Source organism: Canis lupus, chromosome 2 (assembly GCF_011100685.1).
Source record: "Canis lupus familiaris isolate Mischka breed German Shepherd chromosome 2, alternate assembly UU_Cfam_GSD_1.0, whole genome shotgun sequence".
NCBI classification, from domain to species: domain Eukaryota; kingdom Metazoa; phylum Chordata; class Mammalia; order Carnivora; family Canidae; genus Canis; species Canis lupus.
Window position 1 is genome coordinate 75,056,539 of NC_049223.1, and position 16,172 is coordinate 75,072,710.

General features: G+C 44.4%; 1 protein-coding gene and 1 long non-coding RNA gene across 14 annotated transcripts in view; one reads left to right on the forward strand and one right to left on the reverse strand.

Annotated features, from left to right (window-relative positions):
- LOC111093570 overlaps nucleotides 1–3,122 on the reverse strand; it is a 25,144-nt gene extending 22,022 nt beyond the window's left edge. For 11 of the 13 annotated variants that reach the window (XR_005356003.1, XR_005356012.1, XR_005356005.1 and 8 more), the window contains exons 1-3: nucleotides 2,843–3,054; nucleotides 1,864–2,067; nucleotides 728–883 (exon numbers count right to left, since the gene is read on the reverse strand). This is a non-coding gene — a long non-coding RNA (uncharacterized LOC111093570). The other 2 variants (XR_005356008.1, XR_005356004.1) reach the window with 2 other exon arrangements.
- FUCA1 (alpha-L-fucosidase 1) lies at nucleotides 3,101–14,710 on the forward strand. Its single transcript, NM_001003250.1, is given in 8 exon segments — nucleotides 3,101–3,507; nucleotides 5,544–5,678; nucleotides 7,518–7,655; nucleotides 9,612–9,717; nucleotides 10,996–11,196; nucleotides 12,334–12,524; nucleotides 13,627–13,726; nucleotides 13,950–14,710. Coding segments are annotated over 8 exon segments (1,401 nt in total). The 5' UTR covers nucleotides 3,101–3,115; the 3' UTR covers nucleotides 14,088–14,710.
- The last annotated feature ends 1,462 nt before the right edge of the window (nucleotides 14,711–16,172 follow it).

Here is a 16,172-nt window from a genome sequence, read left to right on the forward strand (position 1 = left end):
GACTGTTTCCAAATAAGGAAACATTCACTGGTTCTGAGTGTCGGTGAAATGCGGGGGGACATTAGTCAACTCAGTACAGCCCCCCAAGGACGAAGTCGACCCCTCAGTTATAGCCCATATCATGGACTGTGTTAAGTGGCACTCACTGGCTAGTCTTCCCCATGAGATGAGCTCCACACTCACCTCTCCTGGTCCCCAATGTTCCCTGACAATTTAGCATAGAGTTTTTTTCTTCTTCCAAATTTTTATTTAAATTCTAGTTAGTTAACATATAGTATAATATTGTTTTCAGGAGTGGAATTTAGTGATTCATACCTTATATACAACACTGAGCATTCAACATGACTAGTGCCCTCCTTAATAACCACCACCCATTTAGCCCTTCCCCCACCCACATCCCTCTAACAACCTGTTTTGTTAAGAGTCTCTTAGGGCTTTTTTCTCTCTCACTTCCTCCCCCTTCCTGTATATTTATCTGTTTTGTTTCCTAAATTCCACATATAAGTGAAATCATACGGTATTTGTCTTTCTCTGACTGAATTATTTCACTTAGCATAATACACTCTAGTTTCATCCACATCATCACAAATAGCGATATTTCATTCTTTTTGATGGTTGAGTAATATTCCATTGTGTATATACACCGTATCTTTATCCGTTCATCAGTCAATGGACACTAGGGCTCTTTCCATAATCTAGCTATAGTCTTAAGAGGGCTGGTGAATACCTGTGGAGCCAAAAGCATTTTGAGGGGCATCTGGGTGGCTCTCAGTGGTTGAGTGTCTGCCTTCAGCTCTGGTTGTGGTTCCGGGGTCCTGGGATTGGGTCCCATATCAGGCTCTTTGCAGGGAGCCTGCTTCTCCCTCTGTCTCTCTCTGCGTGCCTCTCATAAACAAACAAACAAACAAACAAACATTTTTAAAAGATCAGATTACATTTTAATCCAGATACCTATCTTTTTATAAGGCAAAGACATGGCATGATTTTCTAAGGTAAATTTGTGATTCCTTAAAGTTTGGGCATGCCTTTCTTTATTCACTGGTGGGGTCTTTTCTCATTTTAGCAAAGAAAATGCCCAAGTGCCTGGCATAAATTGATACTTAGTAAATATCTGATGTTCAATGAATAAAACTAGAGTTTTATCACTGAATTAGGGAAGCCTGGGTGGCTCAGCTGTTGAGCATCTACCTTCCGCTCAGGGCATAATCCCAGAGTCCCAAGATCAAGTCCCACGTCAGGCTCCTTGCGTGGAGCCTGCTTCTCCCTCTACCTGTGTCTCTGCCCCTCTCTCTCTCTGTCTCTCTCTCTCTCTTTCTCTCATGAATAAATAAAATCTTTAAAAAAAAAATCATCGAATTAAATGATTCACTTCCACACTCTCTTCCTCTCTTTTCACATTGATGCTCAATTTCTGCTCTAAGTAAAGAACAAGTTTATGGAGGAGAGCAAGTGGGGAAAGGGGACCCCGGATATCACTGAGAACTGCCCTCATTGTTTAGACAAGACTTGCCCAAGAAGCCCCAACAAAGTGGTATCCAGTGCCAGGAATGCAGGTTTCCCAACTTCTAGCTCTGTCCACTCTGTTTTAATGTTTCTTGCCTGTCCCTGCAGATTTACATTTTGGTTATAAGGATAAGAAGTGGAGGTCACAGTGTCCCATTTTATCTTCCCCAAGATGAGTTCTCTAACATCAAAGACCATTACTCACTCTGATCACTAGAAGATGTGTGTGAATGGGTTTTATTGTTTTGTGTCTTGAGGTGTCTGTGCTTACCTTAGGGCCCTGTTTCAACATAATTTTGGAAAGAAACACAGAAGATAAAACAGCTGTTCAATCAGCAACAATGTTCAACATTGTGTTACCTTATGACTCCTAGAATGAGGAAGTGCTTGCTTCTGTCAACAAAAGCCCCAACCTCTCCCAGGGTGCAAGAGGGAAGCAGCTTGTTAAAAGGCACAGATTCCACATCAGAAGACTTGGGTTCCGGTCCCACCCCTGCTCAAACTAGCAGTGCGATTGACCTTGGGTGACTCCAATCCTCCCTCTGGGTCTCAGTTTCCTCCTTCCTAAAATGGGAAGAGTAGGGAAAGGGATAATGTCGAGGATCTCCAAAGTCGCTTCAAACTGTGATATGCCATTTGTGGGGACTGGCTGTGCCACGTGGGGTCATTAGATTTCCCCAGTTGCTGGCCCCACCTCCTGTTTGAGCACACAGCAAGTACAAACTGTAGAGGGATTGGTGACCTCCCTGCCAGGGGAGGTTGACACAGGCACTCCTTGGGCCCTGGGGCTCTCAATTTTCTCACCCTGCTACTCTAAAAAAAAAAAAAAAAAAAAATGTTGCTTTGTGGCAACCTGTGCATGTGTCTTATTTTTCCAATTAGATATTCCCCAAGCACGGTAAATAAATATTAGACAGAGAAAAAGATCACAGAGGCCTCCTCTCTTCCTCCCTTCCCCTGATAATGCTTCCTCCCACCCTCCCTCCACCCCACATTGCTGCCAGGGCTGTCACAGTGCCTTTCCTTCCATCTAGTATTCCTGCCTCTAGGCTTGGTCTTTTTTTTTTTTTTTTTAATTTATTTATTAGAGAGAGAGAGAGAGACAGGCAGAGGGAGAAGCAGGCTCCACGCAGGGAGCCCGACGTGGGACTCCATCCCGGGTCTCCAGGATCACGCCCTGGGCGGAAGGCGGCGCTAAACCGCTGAGCCACCGGGGCGGCCCCAGGCTCGGTCTTCTATACTACAGTCCAGGAAGTCCCCTACGGCTCCCAATGGCAGAAATGCGCTCGCTTCCCCCCACCCTCGGCCGCAGCGGGCCTTCACACCCCCGCGACTTAACCCGGCTGCGAAGTCCCCTCCCAAGCGAGTTCATCCGTCCCCCCGGCGGAGCGCGGGCAACGACTCTTCGCGTTTTTCTCCCTCTGAGCGCCAGAGGGCGCTGCAGGAACGGCCGACCCGGAGGGGAGGAGCCAGTCGCCAGGCAGCCGGGGCGACACGCCCCCTTTCCGCTCCGAGCCAATCACTAGTGGGGGTGGGCGGGGCCACGCGGCCGCGTACCTGCGCGGAGAGAGGCGGCGGCGGAGGTTCGGGCGCGGCGACGCGGCCTTCGGCGATGAAGCCCTGGGCGGTGGGCCTCGGGCCGCCGCCGCCGGTGCCGCTGCCGCTGCTGCTGCTGCTGCTGCTCGGCGCGGCGTTGGTGCGCGGGCCGCCGCCTCCGCGCCGCTACACCCCGGACTGGCAGAGTCTGGACTCGCGGCCGCTGCCGGACTGGTTCGACAAGGCCAAGTTCGGGGTGTTCGTGCACTGGGGCGTGTTCGCGGTGCCGGCCTGGGGCAGCGAGTGGTTCTGGTGGCACTGGAAGGGCGAGGGGCTGCCGCAGTACGAGCAGTTCATGAGCGAGAACTACCCGCCCGGCTTCAGCTACGCCGACTTCGGGCCGCAGTTCACGGCGCGCTTCTTCCACCCCGACACCTGGGCCGACCTCTTCCAGGCGGCGGGGGCCCGGTGAGTGCCCGGGTCGGGCCGGCGGGAGGCGCGGGGCGGGGAGGCGGGCCCGGCCCAGGAGCCCCCCGAGGGGTGCGCACTGGACGTGGCGCACCTGGCCTCGCGGAGGGGGCGCGTCTGCTCGGGGCGGGGGGGGCGGGGGGGGAAGCCCCGTGTCTAGGCCTGTGTATGGAGACGATCGAGCTGCGCCGCACCCCCGGCCCCTTCCAGGTCAACAAGACAATCAGGATTCCAGAATTTTCATCCCGTGGTCTGGAGCTTTGTCACCTCCCTGCAGCCTCCCTCCACGGTGATGGAAAGCGGTTGTACTAGTTCCTTTTCAGCTTTACTGTCTCCCCCCCACCCCCCGCTCCCAGGGGGGGAAGAGTTCTGGGGCGCTGTGTAGGTGAACTGGGCCGACCCTCCCCGGCTCTTCTCAACGCCTTGCACACAGGAGGTGCTCAAGCGATGTCTGCGCTGTGTGGAGAGCAGTGGGAACTTGCTGTGCGAGGGTTCAGGGAAGTGAAAGTGCGGGAGGCAGAGGCTGTTGAAGGCCTGGGGCCAATCCTGAAGGACTGATGCCTTGAGGGCAGTGTGTTGCCAGCTGTAAAGTCAGGAAGTGGTTGCCCTCAGCTTCTAGAAGAGTAAAGTTGACAGCCGGGAGGGAAGCGGGGTTGGAGGAGGGTTAAGAGTGGAGCCAGGGAGTTTCCCTAGTTCTTGGCTTAGAGCAGTCTCCACCCTTACCAAGCCTCTTCAGTCCTCTCCTGGGTTTCAGGTTCTTTTGGACAAGCTTTCTTGTACTAAAGAGAAATTACAGCTGACATTTAATGTTTGCTGATAAATGGATGGGAATATAAGGCTTGAATAAAGAGAGGTGGTGGTCACCGTCTAATAGAAGCCTTAGAGATCCATAATTTACAAATTAAAAAAAAAAAAAAAAGGGAAATGTGAGGGCAGCCTGGGTGGCTCAGCGGTTTAGCGCCTGCCTTTGGCCCAGGGTGTGATCCTGGGGACCCGGGATTGAGTCCCAAGTCGGGCTCCCTGCATGGAGCCTGCTCTTCCCTCTGCCTGTGTCTCTGCCTCTCTCTCTCTCTCTCTCTGTCTGTCATGAATAAATAAATCTTTAAAGAAAAAAAAAAAGGAAATGTGGGAGACCTTTGTCCAGACCCCTTATTTCATCAAGTGTCTGGCTATCTGGGCTTGGAGTAGGGGTAGGCAAGTAGGAAGAAATGGCATTTTGTAGCTCTTTTGTTCTTGGAGAATTCTCCTAAAGATCCCTTATTTTGTGGCCCAGGTGACAAGCCCACTTAGAGGAAGGGAACCAATGTCCTACCTCCAAATCTCATGACTCCGAGGCAAACATACTTTCCACCATACCAGAGGTCTGCAAACTGTGGCCAGAGAGATGGGTTCTCTGCCTGTTTCTGTAAATACCATGAGAATGATTTTTTAATTTTATTTTAAAAGGATTAAAAAAGAAAAAAGTATATGCCGCAGAGAGGAATGGGGCCCACTGAGGGTGAAACACTATCTGGGCCTTAAAGTCTTGGAGCTCCCCACACCAGCCCATGATTAAATCATCATGTGCAGGTGTCATCTGCCTTTCTGCCATAAAACAAATGAAATGTTGAGTGTTATTTCAACACTGCACTTTTCTCCCTATCTCTTTTGGTCTTTTGTCACCTCTGCAAATGAGAGGCAATTCACGTAGGCTTTTCTTTTACTTTTCTATCATCTGCTATTTCCAGAACCAGAGAGCTAAGGAAGGGGCATTTATTTTCCCTTCCCCCTGGGCCTCCTTCCTTGGCTGGAGACTAAGGACTCCGGCTTCCTTAAGTTTGCTACCATTCCTGGAGCAGTACCCAAGGGGAGTTGTGACTACATCACTTCCCTGGGTGTCACCGGTATAGTCACTCATCATGCAAGTACATTGAACTTAGGAGACATGCAAGGTCAAGTTCTCCCAACTTTTCTTAAACTCCTCAGGTGTGCTGGGTGAGTTCATGTTTATGGCCCACTGCTTGCTTCCTGTGCTTATGTAGTTTTGATGTCCGCAGGTATGTAGTCCTGACGACAAAGCACCACGAAGGCTTCACAAACTGGCCAAGTTCTGTGTCTTGGAATTGGAACTCTAATGATGTGGGTCCCCATCGTGATTTGGTTGGTGAGTTGGGAAGAGCCCTCCGGAAGAGGTAAGCATCTACAGATGGTTACTCTGTCATCTCTGTTGATCTTTCATTCCTCTCTGTTCTTGTGTGTTTTCTAAGTTTGCATCTAGTAAGTAAACCTGACGGGCTTCTGGCCTTTGAGTAGCAGTGTTTGAGGCTGGACACTTTTCATGTGATCAAAGGTGATATCATCAGAGAAGTTCATCGCCCTGTTTAGGGGAGGGATATCCAGTGTAGACCACGATGCTTCATTTGCATTCTGTGAAGATTCTTTCTGGAAGGCTTGCCAGCCCAAGGCATTTTCCAGTGTCTGATGAAGGACTGGGTCTGTGACCTTTGTGCCCTTCTTAGCTGTCAGCATGCAGCTTTGCAGGCATTCAGAGAAACTTTGGAGGAATGCTACATCAGGAGGAAACTGACAAGGGCAGGTAAAGGAGCCAAAAAGTGAAATAAGGAGCCACTGTGGTTGATTGTAATTAATGTTCCTTAATATTTGCCACTTAATAAGAAGTAACTTCCCAAGATCAAATAGCTTGGAAGTGGCAGAGATGGGATTTGAACCCAGTTATTCTGGTTTGGGACCCTATAGTTCTGGGTATGATTGCCTAAAGGGAGGAAAAGTGGTATTTGTACATCTCAGTTCTACTATGATTTGGTAAACTTAATGCCCTATTTCAGGGGTAGGCCAGCTGCCTGTTTGTATAAAGTTTGATTGGAACACAGTTACACCCATTCATTTATGTGTTGTGTCTATTGGCTTCTTTCAAGCTACAATTTCAGAGTTGGAATAGAGACCGCAAGGCCTGTGAAGCCTAAAATGCTAAGTGGCCCATGAAGAACGCATTTTCTGGTCACCTGGTCAATATTCAGTTTCTCAGTGCTGTGCTTGGCTAACAGTCCTACTGTAAAACTCAGCTGTTGAAAGACTGGACTTTACGATCCTTGATTTTACCTTCTTTGTATCTATTTAGTCCCCAAGTGATATGAAATATCTAACTCTTTCTGCCTTATCTGTGCTGTTGCAATGTCATTCTTACTTCTCACTGCAGTACAGCGCTTCGTGGTACTCACCATTTATAACTCAAAACAAGTTTTATTGTGTACAAAAATAAGTTACTTTGACCCTTTTATATTTTGGATGAGAATTCTTAACATTTCAATGTTAAGAACTATTAGTAAATCTTAAGTAAAGGAAGCGATAAACCTGTATCCATCAATTTCAACTACATAGAAAATGTTACTAATGATTACTTCTGAGTGATAAGACCTGGGATGTTTTATTCTTTATACTTTTTTCTATCTTCCAACATGTCTACAATATGTATTCTTACAACTGACAGAGAAAACTATTTTTAAAAAGGATTGTGTATCATTATTGAGATAACTGACATAGATAAAAGATGGTTTAAATGACATTTGATGTTAAGGTATTTGTGTTTAAAAGGAGTCCTGTGGGGATCCCTAGGTGGCTCAGCGGTTTAGCACCTGCCTTTGGCCCAGGGCGTGATCCTGGAGAGCCGGGATCAAATCCCACATCAGACTCCCGGTGCATGGAGCCTGCTTCTCCCTCTGCCTAAGTCTCTGCCTCTCTCTCTCTCTGTGTGACTATCATAAATAAATAAAAATTAAAAAAAAATAAAAATAAAAAAAATAAAAGGAGTCCTGTCTGTAGATCAAAAACTCAACCATTTTGTTTAATGGAAAGAGATAATTTAAGGAAATGGTTTGGGATCCCACTTGCCCCTACATGTCCTTACTGGTAAGTTTCACCAAGATGTAAACAATGCTGCTGTTGATTTTTCTTAAACTACATCATTTTTTCTTTACTTAATGGACATTTGCTGTTCTGTTTTTCCATTTAAGGAACATACGTTATGGACTCTACCACTCACTTTTAGAATGGTTCCACCCACTGTACCTACTTGATAAGAAAAACAACTTCAAAACACAGTTTTTTGTCCGTGCAAAAACAATGCCAGAACTATATGACCTTGTTAACAGGTAACAAAAAAAAAGTTTTTGCCCTTATGACTTTGATCAGTGAAATCAAAGCTTCCTATAGGATAACGTTAAGTTCGGGGAAAGCGGGAAAGGAGGGAATGTGGAAAAAAATATCTGTAAGACATCAAAATAAAAATGGTGGTTTGCATTAAAACAGAATATGTTTTTCTTCCTATGGTTCAAAACTCCTGCAGTGTAGTCATCTTGCTTTATAGATTGAAATGAACAAAACCAAGGATGGGGGTTAAGTCAAAACTTCAGTCCCTCCTTGCATGCTGGTTTCTTTGTCAGGACCTGGGAGAGAGGCAGTGTGGTCCCCAAGGACACTTTCCCTCCTCCCCTACCGGATTTGGCATCTGGTAGATTTGTATTTGAATCCTGGCTCCTGTTACAAACCTTAAATGACCAACCTTCTGAGCCTCAGATTCTTGCTCCGTAAAGTAGGGAAATAATTCTTTCAATATTATGGGCTCAGAATGATATGTGCAAAGTATCTGTCATCTTGCCTGGTACAGAATATGGGTGTTGTTATCATTATTTTTCTTAAAATGATTCCTTTCACTTTGGGACCCATCAGTAGTCTTCACCATGCTTTATTTCTAGTTTGCCCTTCTTACACTGGGGGCTGGCTCATAGAAGATGGTGGACCTTTAAAGCTCTAGGGACAGCCAGCCATCTCTGCCTGGCCTCTCATTTTAGACCAAAACCAAAACAAAATTTTTTGCATCCAGACAACTTCCCTTAGGATACAGTACAATTGTGAGAGACCAGCAGAGGCTTGGGGTCAGACAGACCTGGGTCTGAAATCCAGTTCTTTTTCTTACTGGCTGTGTGGCTTTGGTTAAATTCTTTAATCTTTCTAGATTTCAGTTTCTTCATCTGTGAAATGGGAATAATATACACCTCAGGGTTGTTGTAAAAACTAATGAGGTAATGAGCATAAAGTACCTAGTACAGTTTCTTACTCACAGTGAAACACAGTTTGCATTATACTTGCCTGTTAGGCAGTCGTTCTTGGAGTTGGCTTGCTGTTCTGATTACAGAGGACAGCATAGGATCAAGCATCAGCAGATACGAATTTGAGTTCTAGCTCCTATTACTTGTAAGATTTGTCACCTAAAACAGATTGCCCTTCTGAGCATCAGATTCTCATTCTCTAAATGAGAATAATCAGGCTTACCTTACATGTGCAGGCACACACATGCACGCACACACACTCATGCCACATAGAGGTCAGGGTAGAATATGTGAAAGATGCAGCTGTGGCTCAAGTGTACTCTATAGATCCTTTATAGTTGAAGCTTTGGGTAGCTGTCCAAAACAATGCATTTGCTGGAATAGTTCAAGCTAATACATTTTTAAAATTAAAAACATCATTTTTTAAATTTAAAGTCAAGTTAATATATAGTGTATTATTAGGTCAGGGTTTAGGGATTCATTAGTTGCATATAACACCCAGTGCTCATTACATCATGTACCCTCCTTAATGCCCGTCACCCAGTTACCCCATGTAGTTACCCCAGTGTAAGAGGGTTCCCTTTTCTCTACATTCTTGTCAACATCTGTTGTTTCCTGAGTTGTTAGTACATCTTGGAGGCAGAAACCCTAATTCTATAGTTCTGGAGCACCACTCTTTTAATTGGAATCAGTTGCTGGAAGGACACCAAATTGTTTATATATTGATTACAACCTCATTTTTTTTTTCAGAAGACATTGAAAAAAAATTAGGAAATGCACCAAAATACTGTTTATTAAACAGTGGTTTGTGAGCAGCCATGACAGAATTATGGTCATTGTTTTGTCTGTTTAGTTTTCCACATTCTCTTGGTACCTTGGTAATTATATGATACTTTCAAATGGGAAAAGTTTTAAAATATTTGTTACAAAATAGATCCATGAGATATCACTGTGAATAGATTCAGATAACAAACTTTGTCCTAATCGCATGTCTTTCAGGTATGAACCTGACTTGATTTGGTCTGATGGAGAGTGGGAATGTCCTGATACTTACTGGAACTCTACAGAGTTTCTTTCTTGGCTCTACAATGATAGTCCAGTCAAGGCATGTGATTGTATAACTTCTTTCTTATTTGTCATGAGAAAAGAAAGAATGGGGAGCCAAGATCTGGAGTATGAACAGTGACAGCAGCAACAATAATAAATACCAGTAGCGACATGGAGGTGGTAGGGACCAGGAGACTTCATAGATGTGAAAGGTTTCGCCTTTAATTCTTTTGCCCTCCTTCCTTGGAGAATAAGCTAGCTTTTTTCTCCTTTAATTCCTGATTTTGACCACAGAGATTTAAAGCTTATTAAACTTAAGTAGTATGTAGAAGTCCCAGAGACTTAGAGAAAGTAAAATAAATCATTAAAATAAATGACGAACACCATAAATGAGAAAACCACCCAAAAAATTAATGTGCAAATAATAAAATTAAATAATGGGTATAGGATGCAGATATTTATGACCTCATTCATCTCTGCTGGATATGCAGTTTAAATCTCAAGAGGAAATTTCATTTCTCTTATATCCACCATAGATTAGGGTGAGGTCGTACCTGAATCATCCCTACCCGGATTGATGTTCCCCATTTAAGTTAGGTAATTAACTCTGTTGTGATGTCATACTGTCCACATATCTGTCTACTCAGACAGTCTCTGCTGGATCTCTAAGGGCAAGAACTGTTTATTCACCTTGGATACCCCAGTACAAGAATCTTAATAGTATTAATCATAACATTAAGATATTCTATGTAATGATTTCTCATAGTTCAACAAAGATTTGAAGGAAAGAAAAGAATATTTTCTGATTTTTCTTTATCAAGGAAAAGAAAGTCTGGGTTATATAGTGGAAAGCATCCTGAGCTGGGTTCACATACCTGATTCACAGTCTCAGTTTCCTGAAACTGTGCCCAGGGATATGACCTCCTCCCCAAAATATCTTCCTCTCCCCAAGAAGTCATTTCCCAGATTACCTTTAAATCAGGCTCTCCCAGCTCTAACATTATATGTAGCTTGACCAGGATTTCTCAGCCTCGGCACTGTTGACATTTGGGGCTGGATATTTTGCTGTGAGGGGGCTGTCTTGTTTGTTGTAAGACATTGCAACAGCATCTCGGCCTCTACTCACTAGATGGCACTAGCACCACCCCAATTCTGGCAACCAAAAATGTCTCTAGACTTTGCCAAAAGTCTCCTGAGCAAAATAGCCCCCAGTTGAGAACCATTCTAGACTAAATCTATTCCTATGTCCCAATACACACTTAATTTACCAAACTGCATTACGTAAGGAAGCAAAGTAGTTTTACCCCAGATGACCCAGTACTCTCTCTTCCTTTAGGATCACGTAGTGGTAAATGACCGGTGGGGTCAGAACTGTTCCTGTCACCATGGAGGATACTACAACTGTCAAGATAAATACAAGCCAGAGAGCTTGCCAGACCACAAGTGGGAAATGTGTACCTCCATAGACAAGGTCTCCTGGGGCTATCGTCGTAACATGGTGATGTCGGACGTTGCAAGTGAATGTGAAATCATCTCGGTAAGAGTTAGTTATTTGTTAGCTACTGAGAAACTAGCCTTCTGACTAAGAGTGGTGGGAGCACCCTGGATGGAAGTGCAGGTCGACAGAATCCACTGGGGTCGTTGAACACACCCATAGAAACCTGTCCTGGAGGGCAGCTGGGTGGCTCAGTTGGTTAAGCGGCTGCCTTCAGCTCAGGTCATGTTCCCAGGGTCTTGGGATAGAGCCCTACTTTGGGTTCCCTGCTCAGCAGGGAACCTGCTTCTCCCTCTGCCCTTCCCCCTGCTTGTACTCTGCTGTCTCTCTCAAATACATAAATAATTTTTTTTTTTTTTTTTTAAAGAAACCTGTCCTGGAGTGCCTGGGTGGCTTAGTTGGTTAAACATTCAACTCTTGGTTTCGGTTCAGGTTGTGATCTCAGGGTCATGACCTCAAGCCTCACATGGCTCTGTGCTCACCACAGAGTCGGCCTGGGATTCTCTCTCCTCCCTCTGCCCCTCTACCCTATTCAAATAAATAAATTTTTTTTTTTTGAGAGAGAGACAGAGAGAGGCAGAGACACAGGCAGAGGGAGAAGCCGGCTCCATGCAGGGAGCCCGATGCGGGACACAATCCTGGAACTCCAGGATCACGCCCTGGGCTGAAGGCAGGCACTCAACCATTGAGCCACCCAGGGATGCCCTAAATAATTAAATCTTAAGACAAAAAAACTAAAAAACAAAACCTGTCCTAAAGAAATAACTGTAATTACAGAAGAAAGTTTTACATACAGAGTTATTCTTGCCGGGATTATTTGCAGTTGGATATGTGGGTTGTTTTAATTTCTTGCAGTGCTCACACTTTGCGCTTCTGACACATGATCTTCTCCACCACATGCTGTGCTGTGGGAAGTGCAGGCTCACATGGAAGTGCCCATGATCATTCCCTGGATTTTGAGTTAATATATTTCTCCACTACGTAGCAAGATTTTTCAGTTTTCTCAGATAAGCCTGTCCTTCAATAATGACAAAATACAGATAGCATTTCAAAAGGGCAAGGGATATTCACCAAGGGAGAGAATGTGCCGTAGATTCTTCTCTTCACACCTGTGTGCTCCAAACATTCTGCCGGGCTTGGCACTTGCAGCTAGGATTTCACTGTTTCTGCTCTCTCCAGGAACTGGTTCAGACAGTGAGCTTGGGAGGCAACTACCTCCTCAACATTGGACCAACTAAAGATGGACTGATTGTCCCCATCTTCCAAGAAAGGCTTCTTTCCATTGGGAAGTGGCTAAGCATCAATGGGGAGGCTATCTATGCCTCTAAACCGTGGAGGGTACAACTGGAAAAGAACACGACGTCTGTGTGGTGAGCTTGTCTTCTGCTACATGTAGGAGCAGGACTGTGGCCCCTCACCGGCTGGTGTCTCCTCGGGTCCACAGTGTTAGCAACCAGGGCAGAAGCTATCTGGAGGAAACCCCAAAGCAGCACTCTTGCTATTAAATGTGTACCCCAATTTATGTCTTAAGCCACCAAAATATCTTTGACTAGTAAGAGGTATGGTAGGCTTGGTGAAAGGAAAAGCTACAAAGTGTTCCTTGTTACCCTGCCTCCTAAAAACATCAATAGCCAATACTCGCATAGCACCTCCCACGTTTAAGGCTCCAGTCCAGATTCTTCTCACTCACTTAATCCCCTCAACAATCCCACCAGGTGGATACTGTCATTATCCCCATATTACAAGTGAGAAGGGGGACCCAGGACCCCTCTGTACCTTGCCTAGGATCACAAAGCTAACCTAGCAGAGAAGTTGTGACTCAAATGTAGATTTGTGGATCTAGTTATTTGACCTTGGGCCTGCGTTTTTCAAGTGCGAAATGGGGTGATGATATTTAGCTTCCTGTGGTTGTCCTGGAGGTGAAGTGTGTAAATTTATGTAAAGCACCAGGTGTACTCGAAGTGTTCAGTGAAAGGCATCTGCAGGTATTATACCATTGGGTACAATGGTCTTTGCCTCAGGGGAAAGACGTTCATCCTTCCATTTGAGGTGAATTCCTATTTATGATTTTTACCATCTTCTCTAAGCATGGTGAACTCTCAGAACAAATCCTCCTTTAGTGTACATCTTGCCCTTATTGGATCCTCTACTGTTTTCAAGTGGATTTGGAGTTGAAAAAAGATTTGAATAATAACCAAATGGCTTCAAGGTTAAATAACTAGTGTAAGCGTTAACATTTTTTAAAGAAAACTGATAACCCAATAGGAAAAATGGAAGAGATCCCCAGAAATAGTCTTACAGAGCTGCTTTCTTCCCACAGACATTAATAGGCATTGAGTTAGTAGCACTTCCCAGCAGCACTGACAGACTCAAGGTGTTGGCATCAGTAGATAATTGAAAGGGGGATACATGGGGCTATGTGTCAGGGTCACTAGCCAGGTATGTCTGATACTGACATTTCTTTTTTCCCAGGTATACCTCAAGAGGAATGACTGTTTATGCCATTTTCCTGCGCTGGCCAGAAAATGGAGTCTTAAGCCTTAAATCCCCAGTAACTACCTCGACTACACAGGTGAGGAACCTCAGTGAGTCCGTTCTGAGAGGTGACCTTCCTAAAGGAATTGGAGGTCTTCTCTACTTCTTCCTTCCTGCCCCATGTCTCCTCCATATTGACCCTCCCCACTTCTAGACTATCTGTCCTGCCCTGGCCCAGGGCAGTTGTCTCCCAAAATGTTCAAGCCATATTCTATACTCAGGGTGTTGATGTCTTCTCCATTCCCTTTTGCTATCTGCAGATAACGATGCTGGGGATCCAGAAAGATCTGAAGTGGTCCACGGAACCAGAAGGTCTGCTCATTTATCTGCCCCAGTTATCACTCTTTACTCTGCCAGTTGAGTTTGGTTGGACTATAAAGCTGACAGGAGTGGAATGATTGTTGGAGTTCAGGAGGAACTGCCTCCTGTTGGCTGCTTTGGTTTTCCTCTTATAGCACCATCGTTGTAATAAACTACTTCTCTATTCAGAGATGGCTTTTCCAACACATTTTAATCAAAGGAACTGAGTGCATTATACTGATGTCTCAATGGATCAGAGATCTGAGATCCATTGCTAGCATACCTCTCTCTGATCAGCAAGAGGCACTAGCTGGTTAAGCTCTGCGTTCATCCTTCTATTCCTAACTTGGGAAATTATCTACCCCAGAAACTTCCCTCCATTCCTTGTGTTTGAAACCTATTTCCTTACTCAATGACTTCAGATAAAGAATGAGCCAAGTCACCCCATTGCCTATGGAAGAAGGTGAAGAGGATCTGGCAATCTCAACCATACGCTGTGTGTTTAGCATCAGTTGTCACCAGCACCCCTCCAAGAGGAGGAGATCCTGGAAGGGAAGCAAGAGGCTAGCAAGGGCTGCCAATGGTCAGCTCTTTGGAAGTTTCCATAGCAAACTAGGTGCTCAGAAATTCAGTCTGTTTACAGTGATAGGATGAAGAAAATGAATGTGATTCTGCCCTGCTTTTTAAAATATAATCAAATAAATAAATTTTTATGTCAAATCATTTCTATCAAAAAGCATGTTGTAGTTTTCTTCTCCCAGTTTCTTATGGACTACTTATGAAGAGCTCTGTTTCTGTTAAAAAAAAAAAAAAAAAAAAAGGACTTGCCAAGTCTCCATAATGCCAAACAAAGAACATAATTCCTTTGCTTTTTATGCTTCTCCTAGTACCGTTCTTTTGAGTTGGCTATCATTTCAGCCCCTTTCATTATTACAGATCTAATCAGATTTTCTATTTCTTTTTTATTTAATAGATATATTTATAAATCTTTTACCTGACATTTGAGGAATATTTGTTTTTCTCAAGCACATGGAATACTGACCAATGTAAATATCAAAGGAGCACTATCAAAGATTTATATGTCTACAATATAATTCAAGGACCTATAAAAAAATAAAAACTTGGAGGAAAAAAACCCTAAATATTTGAAAACTTTATAACACACTTCAAAATAACTCACTGATCAAAGAAGGCACCATACAAGAAAATAGAAAATAGTTAGAATAATGAGACCGCTGTGTAGTGAACCTTGTGAGATGGAATGAAGTCTTTAGAGAGGATTCTGGGAAGATGGCAGAGAGGAGGCACCAGGAAGCTGTCTCCTGACCTAGACAACAAGTACACTGGCAGGATTTGGTGGAAATTCTGTAGAACTCTGGAGTCTACCAAGGCTCCAGCTTCCAGAGGAAGATTTGGATGATAAATTGTGGTTTTGATCAACTTACCTACCTATCTTCCAGCCCCAGTCATGTGGCAGGCAACTATAAACATGTTCCTGGAGAAACTTTTACACAGCTTGTGGGAGCCAGGGTGGGCAAAAAGGACTCTGTCCTCCAAATATCTGGGATTTGATCTCTGACTATTGCTTCTGAGGCAAAAATATGGGCAGGCATTGTTGCACCTCCCCCACTGCTGCAAGCTACTCCTCCTCTGGCTAAAGTTCACTTCCATGAATTTAAAGGGCTGGTGCCCCGCCACCCACCCCCATTCAAATATTTTCCTTTTGGGAGCCAGATATTAAAAACTAGGGCATTCAAAAACAACTGCATGCACGAGGAATATTAGAAAGTTACCACACATGCCTAGAGAAAGGCTCAGAAAAGACCTGAGAATTTACATCTCTGGCTCATCCTCAGCAGATAGCCTACAACAATCAAAATGTAAAATTAACTTAAAAAACCCAGCAAGCCTTGGGAAGGGGGGAGGGGGAGAATCTGAATCTGATATCCAGAGTTACTACTGAGTCCAATGTCCAGATTTCACCAAAAATATCACAAGGCATGCAGAGAAACAGGAAAACATGGTCCATTCAAAAAAAAATAAAAAATAAAAAAAAGGTAAGTCAACGGAAACTGAAACAGGCCCTGAAAAAGACCTGATGGCAGATAAACTGGACAGACTTTAACCTTAAAGATGCTCAAAAAAACTAAAGCTGTGGAGAAAGTCAAGAAAATGATGTATGA